Raw genomic sequence first — 12,281 nt, 5'->3', positions numbered from 1 at the left:
CTGTATCATGCCATAAGCTAAACCTAATAATACATGTGCTACGTGTAACACTGTATTAAAGAATTTGCCTTGATACTGCAGACTCAGTACACAAAATCATTCTTTAATTACTTTTCACCTTTTCACAGTAGTTTTTTTTTCCAATACAAATTTTCAAAAACAGACACCACACTATATACAGTATAACTTCCGGCTGCATTTAGAGTTACATACTGTACGCTTACGATTGCTGGTACATGATATGATATTCTAAAATTATGGCTCCATAAATATCTTTTTAACATCCACTGGTTATAATTTTTATTATTTGCCTTTTATTATTTAAAAAAAAAATATATATATTTATAGACAAACTAGGTGGATAGTAGGATATTCTTGCAGTTTAATGTTCATTGGGAGAATTGTGTATAACTCTCGATGGTGGACATTTTTTCTGTGGTTTACCATAGTGTAAAGCTCTGTCTACACTATCAAACTAAAAAAAGACACAAAAAAATGTGTGCCCAAATAAGATAGTGATATGCCCAAATATGGTAGTGATATGATGTCATCATGTCCATATTTGGGCCCATAACATTTTCGTCACATAAAGTTTAACAATGTAGACAGCTTATTCCTGCCGAGAAGGATTATTCTACCAGAAGGACATGTGTTCATTAACAAATATTAATAATTAATAATTAATATTAATAATTAATAATAATTATTATTATATTGACATTACATTACATTCTAAAATATTAATTATGATAACATTTCTGTCTAGAGATGTTGAAGTAAAATTCTGAGATTTTATTAATTTTTATATTTCGTATGCAAAGCAAACATATTATGAAAATGAATGTGTCTGAACATTGTACAACATGAAAATGCCAGATTCATGCTAGGTAGGAGTTTATGCATGATGAATGTGTTAAACTACAACATTCAATTCTCTCGAGGACGTCTAGACAAAATGACATTGGACCAAGAAATTCCATCATTTTTTTTGTAATAATTTTAAGCTATATTGCAATTAGTGTTATCAATACCGGTAATCTAAAGTTGATTGATAAGAGATGAACAAAAGCGAGGAGGAGAGAGGACAGTCTAGACATTGAATACATATTAAATAAAATATGCATATCTCGTCGTAACCATGTTTTCTGCCCTAGAGAATTCTACTAGCTGTAAACATAGCACACAATAGATTGGCTTGAAAAATCATTAAAATTTTCTCTTTACCTGTATTGCCAGGTACGGGTGTTTTTATAACATGCTCATTATCGTAATTTTTATTCGTATTAATGTTGATTGTGTCTAGCCACGAAGCATGGTACAGTAGTTAGTACTTTGCATATAATGATATGATGTTCTGTGCTCAGCTAGACTAATTATTGTATACAAATTCTTGCCTTGTTTGTAGTATAATTTGCTAGCAGCGTTTCATATTCTAAATAGTAAACATTATATTATGATCAATGTTATAGATTATTACTGTACTTCCATTTTTTTTTGTTGGTCTGGTGGAAGGTCAGTCTGTCTGTGTGTAATGTGTTTTTTTTTTTTTATAAATTCATGTTCCCTCGGGAAAGGCGAGATGTGTTTCTTCAGTATTTTTAAAAGAAGTATTACACTTTCTGGGCCTCTGTCTGTACATAAGTCTTTTTTTAAATAAACGACATTCAGAAGCTTGCTGACTTAATACTGTGCCGTTTTTTTCTCGGCAGTTTAAATTTCGCAAAGTCCGCGATTGAGAACCGTACCATGACAATTTCAACTCAAATCAACATTTACAAACAGCCTCTGATAGAAAGGGGGAAAACCCTTAAACATGCACACATATCGTCTCACTCCCGGCAAGTACCGCAGTAATTGACGATGCCTCTTGTGTCAGTTTCGCAGAGGGAAAAAATATATCGATACAGTATATTAACATTAATACTAGATAGTACATTAGGACTACTGCTATAAATGCGGGTGACATGAAGCCTACATAGACCGTGTCTGGTAGGTAGGCCTATAGGTACTGTATTAATTAAAGATATCTACAGTATAAACCTGCCGTCTATTTCACCTTTGTAATACAAAAAGGGGTTAATTTAGGGTATGTTATACAGGCTTAAGCTAAAATTTATTCTAAAATGGCATCTGTGAAATTATCAACATGCGGAAACGATATAATGAATGATAAATCGCAAAAAAATTCTGTATGCAAAAATGTATAGTATATTTTTCAAATAGTAATATTCTTATATTATAATTGATGCTGTGGAACCAAAAATGATCAGCTGAAATGACAAGTTGTACCCTGACCTTTTCATCAGGGTGTTCTATTAAGACTTTTAAATATATTTTTTAGTATTATTTATTTATTTATTTTTATTTCACCATATTTAAAGAGAATGACAAACAACAGCAAAGAATTATAAAATTAAAACAATAAAGATATAGGTATTTAAGGTGCTAAGACAATAGTAAGCATAAATAAGATGAAATATAAATTATTAATAGATTTATTATATTTTACGAATGTTTTTCTTTCAGTGTATCAGTGTCACCACTGCAGAGCATATTTCAGCACAGCTGTGTCCCGACTAAGTCACGAGTTGCAGGAATGTCCAGCACTACGTGGAGGAGCAAACAGCCTAAGTGACGCGGCAGTGACTCGCTCATCATTTGGAATGAAGTCGAGTAAAGAACCTAATTCACCACCAGATAGTGCTAAAGAAGTCTCTATCCCAAACACACGAGACCGTTCACCCGTGCGAGCAGATTCAAACACTCCAAAAGAATATAAATGTAAGTTGTGTCCACAAATATTTTATACTCGGTCTGATGTTAACCTTCACACGCGATCACACAAAGAAGGAAAGCCGCACAAATGTCAAGACTGCGGTAAAACCTTTGCAAGCACTTCGTACTTGAGTCAACACACTCGCATTCATACCGGTGAGAAACCGTATAAATGCGAGTTCTGCGAGAAATCATTCAAACAATTGTCCCACCTTCAGCAACATACACGCATCCACACAGGAGACCGTCCGTATCGCTGCACGTACCCAGATTGCGACAAAGCCTTCACACAGCTTGCGAATCTTCAATCACACACCCGTAAGCACACGAAAGACAAACCTTATAAATGTAGAGACTGTTATCGTGCGTTTGATGATGCGCAATCGTTGCAACACCACGCATCCTGTCACGCTCATACCAGACGTGAGAGAAAATTATCATGCGGTGTCTGCGGTAAGGCTTACGCGCAAGAATTGTACCTTATAAAGCACATGGAGTCTAAACATCCCCAAAGTTCCGCAAGTCTTGAGACGCAGAAGTTCACTGGAAATGGAACCAGTAAAGAGAGTGTATCTGAAAGTAGTAATTCTTCTAACAATCAAGAACACAAGAAGTTTTCAAACCACTCCTCTTCACAAGTTAGAGGATCGGACAAACAAGAGGAGTTGCAGCAAAGAGAAGAAATTATTCAAATGAAGAACAGACAAGAGGAGCTACTGATGTCACAGCACAGACAAGAGATCTTAAACATCGAACACCAGGAAATGCTGACCAGAGAAAGACAAGAAATGATTAGCCGAGAACGGCAGGAGTTGATGAACCGTGTTCAACGGGAAGAGCTCCTTCCACAAAGTTCCCTGGTTCATCGTCAAGAGCACTACCTAACCGCAAGACAACAGGAGTTACTGTCACGGGGCATCAACATGTCTGCATCGTCGACTCTGTCGCATCTGCATCATCTAGAGAAAGGCATGCTGAAGCCAAATGTTGTCATGCCTAGGATGGAACCTGGCACTAGATCTCACCACATGAAAGTTCCTTTTTCAACTGGAATGCAGATGCTGACAGGGATGCACCATGATGGGATGCCAGGAACAACGGAAAGTCTAGGAATAGATCCCAACAAAAATTTATTTCATCACCATTAAAAATGAGCAATACCATGTCTTTGTTAAAGAGTCAAACGTGATTAGCATTACAAGTTGGAATTGGAAATTTTATTTTTATATGTCCTTTTAGTTTTGAAGGGATTTCATTCAAAATGTATTTCATCATACAGTGGATACTAGCAAATGTTTAACATTAAATAGTTTTTAGAGAGTCGAAAGTTTGTAAATTTAAGCATTCAACCTATAATTGTTAAGTAAATATGAGTTTTTTCTTGTTTTCCTGACATGATGGTGAAACTCTTGAGTAACCAATTTAAGTTTTGTATTCTATTCATTTGAAAGTGATGACTATACCATAATTTACTAAACAATTGAAATGCAATTTCTCAAAATTCTTGCGTTACAGGGTTCAAAATATTGTTTTTATGCCTCTACTAAAAAATTAGGGATGGTTACAGAAGGGCCATGTAGTGTATCCTATTAGCACTATAAATACATTAGAGATACTTGAATTTTTTTTAAATTATATTAAGAATTTTGTTTTTACAAGATTCTCTAAAAATAGTTATGGAGAACATTTGGTATTACCATTTTTACCTGTAACTCTAAACTTTCTTGTTTATTTAATGTGTTGTGTTTTTTGTTGTTTTATTTTTACTTTTGTAATTAATGTTTCAATAACATAAAATTGTCATCCTTTTTTTATTTATAAAATATTTTCATTATAAATTATAAAAACTAATAATATATTATTCCTTGGGAATTGTGTACCTGTTGAGGTCTGCCAAGCAACGTTTTGAAAACTCTTTTATTTAATCTTAATCTGAACAATCACCATCTGGTGAGAGCAACAACCATCTGGTGAGAACAGCAACCAACAACAACCGTCTAGTGGAAGCAGCAACCAACAACAACAACCATCTGGTGAGAGCAACAACCAATAACAACCATCGGGTGAGAGCAACAACCAATAACAACCATCTAGTGAGAGCAACAACCAATAACAACCATCGGGTGAGAGCAACAACCAATAACAACCATCTAGTGAGAGCAACAACCAATAACAACCATCTGGTGAGAGCAGCAACAACCAATAACAACCATCTGGTGAGAGCAACAACCAATAACAACCATCTGGTGAGAACAGCAACCAATAACAACCATCTGGTGAGAGCAACAACCAATAACAACCATCTGGGGAGAGCAACAACAATTAACAACCAGCTGGTGAGAGCAGCAACCAATAACAACCATTGGTGAGAGCAACAACCAACAACAACCATCTGGTGAGAGCAGCAACCATTTTGTGGGAGCAACAATCAACACCACCACCAACTACTGGTGAACGGCAACCATCTGATGATAAAAACAATGATTGATAACTTATTTATTTATATTTAACGACTACAGCAATAGGAACTGCTAGAAAAAGCACAATTACCAAAGAACAGTCTAGAATATGTCTAACCAATATTTCCATACTAAAAATCTCTCAAATTGCAAAATTTTTTAAATTGCTAAATCTTTTTTTAAACAATCTCTCAAATTTATAATGTACTCTCTAGTCTAAAGAACATTTTTTTTAGTTACTTAAGAAAAATGGTTGTCAAGTACATGCTACACAAAGAGGCTATACAATTAAAGCTAGAGAGTCAACTTTACCGCTCAAAAAGCGTCTCACTACGGAGAGTGGGGAACCATAAAAAATAACTGTACCAATTGGTCAAACATACTGTATCGTACGCCAGTTTTGAGTCGCGCCTCCCCATACACCACTACTACGACGTACTATGTATAGCGTACTGAACGTTCTCTCGTTTATGTTAAAGACTTGCCAAGAAATTAATCTCTTAAGCCATAAACATAGATTTCATTTTATACAACAAAAATATTTTTTTAATATATGTTTATGTCTCTGTGTTTCTTAATAGTTTTATCAGAGTTATCAATTTTATAAAATAATGTTTTAACTGATATACGGTGGCCATTTCAATCAATCAATCAATCAATAATTTTTATTTCTCAAATAAAAACAAAAAACAGTTAACATTTTCTAAAAATAATAGATAATAAATGGGCTGATTTCGCTCAGCCCAGTTGACTCTCAAGTACAGTTCCACTGTAGTATATCTATGGTCCGAATTAAATCCAACAGTCCGCCGCATAGGGTTTATGCTTTGTGCAATAAATGCACAATATACATCGCGATTGTTGGTATTTTTTTTATACCAATTCACCGAGTTATTCTTAGTTATTTCGAGTATTAGATCGTGGTAACATGATGTTGATTGTACGCGAAAAGACTGGACAAGTGCCTTTTACAAAAAAAATATATTTTGCAGTACTTAGGCCTACTCTGAAACAGAAATTTTAGTTCCAAAATGGCCATCAAAGAGTTGTTTTTTTTTTCTAAATCTTTTAACCGTAATTCCGAATGCTAATTTATAGATTTTATATCATGGTGGGTTTATTTTATATGTACACGGCGGCGGGATAAATAAGAAATTAATATTTTTCATAATGAAATTTGTTACGATATTTCTTTCTATTACTTTATTGAATTGATATAAAAGCTATTTTATTGAACCCGTGGGTAAAGATTGAAACAAGGCGGCGGGTTAAAAAAGAAATTAATATTTTTCCGTATTGAAATTATTTGTTTTTATTTCTTTATTTGATTAAAGCTATTGTATAATACTGCGAGTATTGGATTGATAATGTTGATATGGTCTATCTGCTTCTGTTGTATAATTAGCCATTATCAGACCAGTGTAATGTATTTGTTGTGAATGGTTGTTTTCAACATTGACATAACGCAACGACGTACGCACAACGCAAATGAGTTGACCAATCACAACAAGCGACAGTTCTGATACTCCATCGCGTCGTGATTGGTCAAATTATTTGCGATGCGGTTGTTACGTCCTTGCGTTGCGCATAAGTTGGAATCGAGCTTTACAATGTAAAGAAATGATTTAATAAATGCTTTGATTAACGTTTGAGACAAAAGCGTTAGACACGCGTGCGTGCGCGCGTGGAAGCTTGCTTCATGGCCACATATTAGTTTATCAAAAATAAGTGTTTGATAACTTTTGCCAGATTAACTTTAAAATTAATTAGTGTACGGTATTTTAGCTAACTTTAATAAGATTTCAAAAGTTGCTAATATGTAATTAATGTAAAATATAGAATGTAGCTTCGTATGGGGCGTGCTTGCGAAAAATGAATACGAACTTAATTATTCGGCTGTGCCTTGTCAGAAGGTCATAGTTTTAGTCAAATAGATGGCGATATCCGATTTTGTAAATGGAAACACAAAATGATTCCAAAGAAAAAAACGATGACATGGTAAAATGGATGAGCAATGAAGCGTCCTTTTTTTTTGGCCGGGTGTTTCTTTTAATTATTTATTAATAGTGTTATTTTTGTATTCATTTGTTTTGGGGAGGGCGCTGGGCAGAGGAAGGGGTGGAAAAGGTGGTTTGGGGAGTATAATATAAGTTTGTAATAATTGCGTTTTATTTTAAAAGAGCCCTGTCTTGTACATTTGGGTGACGTTAAGTTGAATAATATCGTGTAATACTGCAATTAAAAGTAGTGGGAAGGTGTTTTGTACAAAGTTAAACTTTATGGCTCTTTTTAGACAGCCTTTGTGTGCAACTAGTATATCGCTTTGAGCGTACACTCTGTTTATATTAAGTTAAATGTTAAACAAATCTTTTATCGTATTCAATACATTAATTGTTAAGATTTGTACTAGTTGTGTGTAATAACCGGTTAATAAGATCTAAGATTTTTTTAAGTTTTAAACAAATAGTTGTATAAAAATGAGAGTGGTATAATAATGGCGTTTATATGCCTTTGAAACTAGAGGGCGCCACCCAGTGGCCAGAGTCAGTGATGACGTTAAACTATTTGTTGGTAAAAAAATGTAATGTTCTCAACATCTTAAATGCACTATAAAGAAGTAATTTGTATTCCGCAAGTATGCCAATGAGATGATAACCAAAATTACTTATTTTTCAGTGTTATATTTACTCCAATGTGCAACTTTTTTTTAAGGTAGTCTAATAATAAGATATGTACTTTCTTGATTGTAAATTTTGGATGGAACTGCACAAGAATTTATTTTTTAAGTTTTTTAAATAGTGTACGTAGGCCTAATTATAGTTGTTATCATATTCAAGATGCCAAGAAAGTGGTAATAAGTAGAGAGTGCACAGAGTTGGGTTCCTTCCCCCATCCCCTCATCATTTGGTTAAAAGCAATCTAGTTATTGTTATCTACTGCCCTCTATTGTTGGTTTAAATTTGTGTCTACTGCCCTCTACATACTACCTTCGAGATATCCCAACGCAAGGAATACTTGAATGTAATTGTGTTACCACTTTCTTGTGTTAGTCCGAGTATACATTATTAGGAGTCCTCGTTAGTTATTCTGCGCACGCTCATAATTGTCTAAGTGTGCGCAGAATGTATTAACAGTTTATTCAGTACCGGGTTGTCTCGTTAAAACTATACCTACATCGTTGTACAAAGCATGTCTATTTTAATCTTTAAAATCGTCTGTCCAATGATATTCCAATCCGACCCAGTTGAGGGCATGGTGTACAAATAAATCACATGAATTAATTACTGTATATGAAGAATGAGATTCTCTCCAGGAAAATTTGGAAAAATGTTCTGTCTGAAAACGCTCTGGATATTGTTCCGCCATTGAAATCACAAGCTCCTGTTCGGATAATCCATCGCTTGTGATTGGTCAACAAAAAGCTTTACTAGATTGACGATAAATATGTTAGTAGGCCTATGTCGGGAAAATATCCACAGCGCTTTCTATTAACTTTTTAGTATATTCGGTCGTTTCTGAATCTACAAAATGCAATATTTAGATATCTTGTGAATAATGGGATGTGCGTTCTTATATAAATGCTAGTACACGGTCATTTTCTATGTTCACACACATCAAGTAATGTTAGTAATGCAAAATTACTCTGTTATATTGTTTAAACTAGTAGTCCAAATTGGTTAATTGTTTGTATAGGCCTAATAGTAGTTAAGCCCAGACGAAATTGTATCTTTGCTAAACTTGGTTCCAAGACACGGCAGTGCGGCCGGATATGGTCAATTCAAAGGAGGAATCTCATTTGTCACGTGTTAAACGCGTCATTCGAACGTTGCATGACGAATTTGTTTACGTCATCAAGTATTCGACGCTTGGCGCGTAGATGCGACGTCCTACACACACGTGACATCTACGCTCCACACCGTGTCATTGGAGTGTTTAGTAGTGAGTCCTGACCGTATGCAGTGATTCCAGATTTTTAGTGGCGTTTTTAAAACCTTATTTGGTGCTTTACAATGAAATTGTGTATAGCAAGCATGTTAATTTTTGTGTAATCAATATGTCGCTTTTCCTGTAAAACAGGTTTTACGTTGTTAAATTATTCTATTGGTATATAATTATGTACAGTATTTTAAATACATATTTTCGATAAGTACTGTCGGTATTTGAAATTACCCCATCATGTCAAAAACGGCAGAAGAATCTTTGCGTTAAAATACAGTGTGCCCCAGTCACGTCACCGCCGGTAATTCAACCTCAAAATTGTTGTTTTGCCCTGTTTAGAAATCGTTCTGATTCGCCTTTTATATCGACTATTAACCCGATAATTGTTCTTTTTAATTCTACTCGTTTTAGCTTTAATGAATTTCGAGTTCAATTTAATATAAACACCAGCTGCAACGAATACAATAATACATATAATGTATATATCAATATATTTTTGGTTCGTAAAAGTAAACGTACCGTATAATCCAAATAACAAATTTAAATTTTAAGACATGATTTTACTAAAGTTTTAATGTAATGATTCAATTTATGCATAATTGGCGTTTTCATAAATTTTTTCCTAAATTTTAACCGTAATGACGTAATTAGATATTTACACTTCTTTTTTATCGAAGTTTTTTGTCAATTGACATTTGATGGGGTAGTTTCATTATTATCAAGGAAAAATTGCATTTTCTGGCAACTATTGTATCATAATGTGTATTTCATTGTACAATTTAAAATTGGAAGAACTGTAAATGTTGCCAGACAATCGCTGAAATTTGATCCAATTGGCATGGGCGTAAAACGTCCAAAGTTTGCACAAAACCATTATATGTAGCTAGTAAGATTAGAATTGAATTTTTGTTAATTGTAGGTAAGTATTAACGAACACCTTATTTCTTATTCAAAACTGGCCAATATTTGCATAAAGTGACCAGTCTAAGCTTTCGTTTTTTAAAACAAAAATTACAGTATAACTGGTCTAGCTGCTATATCTCTTCATTGTCTAACAATAAGTTTATTTCATGTTGTGTGGTTCTTAATAATGAATGTAAAATAATAGTTTGAATAAAGATTCATAAATTACAATTTATTTTCATCTAAATTATCTGGCATCAAATGTCACCATTGAACATAATAAGAGGTATAACAAAGTTACATCTTTTACTTGTTAGGGTTTGTCTGCGCGAGAAATAAAAATGCATATCCATCAAAATTATTCTTCCAAATGGTGTTAACTTTTAAAGTATAACAACAACACACTGTCAACAATAACTACTTTTTCACTCTGTTCAAGTTTCGATATTTATTTTATTACGGACCTGACATTTATCTCAAAAGCATCTCGATAAAAACTGTGGAAATAGTTATCAATAAGATCAATGCCAGAGCTAAGCACAAGCTTGGTACACTCACTAGGAGGGCGCGCGAACGTACGCGCAAGGCTAAAACGTACGCGCAACGCAGAAAGTTCGGATAATCCGTTGTAGTAGGGTAGGAAGGAGGGGTTACCGTGCATGTGAGTGGTCAAATTATTTGCGTTGCGTGTATTGCCTCACTATACATTGTGTATAGTGGGAATCAGGTATTATTTAGCTACTAATTGTTTCAGTTAATGCTTAATCTACGTCCATATTGATCAGTGTGAACGCAGTTTCTGATTATCGTAAATGTGTTTCTTTAATAGTATTGTCCAATGTTATATCATATCAAATTTATCACAGATCATTTAATTTTAAAACATTCTTTTCTATTTGCAATAATAATGTCTGGTTGGTTTTCTTCATTACTAAAGCTCTGTTCACACACTATCAAACTTTATGTGACAAAACATTGCGATGTGCCCATATATGGACACGATGACATCATATTATCACTACCATATTTAGGCTCATCAAACTGTTTTGTCCAACTAGTTTGTTAGTGTGGACAGAGCTTAAGGTTTTCCTTCCAAGAGTTAGATTTAAAATCAAACAATTATCTGTACCACCTTAAGAATATTAAACTATGTGAATAAATTTGCATACATTACTGTAAACGTAAGTTGTATTCGTCTGATTTCAACATATGTCGCTACATTTGACCATGGATACTGTAAATGAGAAGGATTGTAACGGTGATCACATAAAGCTTGGTTCCCACTAGGACGCAACGCAAGGCAACGTAAAGCGTGGTTCCCACTAGCGACGCAACACAAGGACGTAATGCAACGCAAGTGAATTGACCAATCACAAGCGATGGCTTATTCGCTTGTGATTGCTAACTGTCTATAACTTCGCTTGTCATTGGTTAAAAAGCTTTCATTGCGTTTACGTCCTTGCGTTACGTTCTAGTGGGAACCAAGCTTTAACAAGCGATGGATTATCGAAAAGTCGCTTGTCATTGGTCAACTCAACTTGGTTCTCACTAGCGGCGCAACGTAACGCAATCTATACGCAACATAAGAAAATTCCCTTACAATAATTGTGTTTTCCCCCGCCTGCGTGAAATCAAACCTGCGATTTTTGCAGCACTGTTGCGCATTGCGTCATCGGTTCCCACTTGTGATTACGCAATATAGCACTTTGCGTCGATACGTCGCTGCGTTACGTTTCATTCTAGTGGGAACCACGCTTTACGTTGCTTCTACGTCATTGCGTTGCGTCCTAGTGGTAACCAAGCATAACAATCCAGTCCGGTAGTCTAGGCTAAAGCACTGCTGCTGTCTACCAAACAAACACTCTTTGAGAGAAACATTTCTCTTGCCGCAGCCCTCTATTGGAAGTTTCGAATTAATCTTTAACCGACGACGCAACATTGCTGTAAAAATCACAGGTTTGATTTCACGCAGGCGGGGGCAAAGACAATGATTGGAAGGGCATTTTCGTACGTTGCGTCGTTTGCGTTACGTTACGTCGCTAGTGGGAACCACGCTTTAGCAAATGCCCTTCCTTCTTCAGCTTGGTTCTCACTAGCGACGCAACGTAACGCAATCTACGCAACGTAACGCAATCTACGCAACGTAAGAAAAAAAAAGAAAACAACAACGATAAAAACGGAAATATGGTATTGATACTACTAATC

The 12,281-nt window shown here is 34.9% G+C and overlaps 1 protein-coding gene and 1 long non-coding RNA gene across 5 annotated transcripts in view; both read left to right on the top strand.

Moving 5' to 3' along the window:
* Positions 1–11,256, top strand: part of LOC140045266 (uncharacterized) — a 28,447-nt gene extending 17,191 nt beyond the window's left edge. For all 4 annotated transcript variants that reach the window (XM_072090101.1, XM_072090105.1, XM_072090100.1 and 1 more), the window contains exon 4: positions 2,527–11,256. In XM_072090101.1, coding sequence (XP_071946202.1) covers positions 2,527–3,923 — 1,397 coding nt within the window. In that variant the 3' untranslated portion in view covers positions 3,924–11,256. The remainder of the gene's footprint in view (positions 1–2,526) is intronic.
* LOC140045272 (uncharacterized) overlaps positions 1–12,281 on the top strand; it is a 159,069-nt gene that overhangs the window by 73,762 nt on the left and 73,026 nt on the right. The window lies entirely within an intron of this gene.

The sequence above is a fragment of the Antedon mediterranea genome, chromosome 3 (assembly GCF_964355755.1).
Source record: "Antedon mediterranea chromosome 3, ecAntMedi1.1, whole genome shotgun sequence".
Lineage (NCBI taxonomy): Eukaryota > Metazoa > Echinodermata > Crinoidea > Comatulida > Antedonidae > Antedon > Antedon mediterranea.
This window is presented reverse-complemented; position numbering and strand designations above follow the sequence as displayed.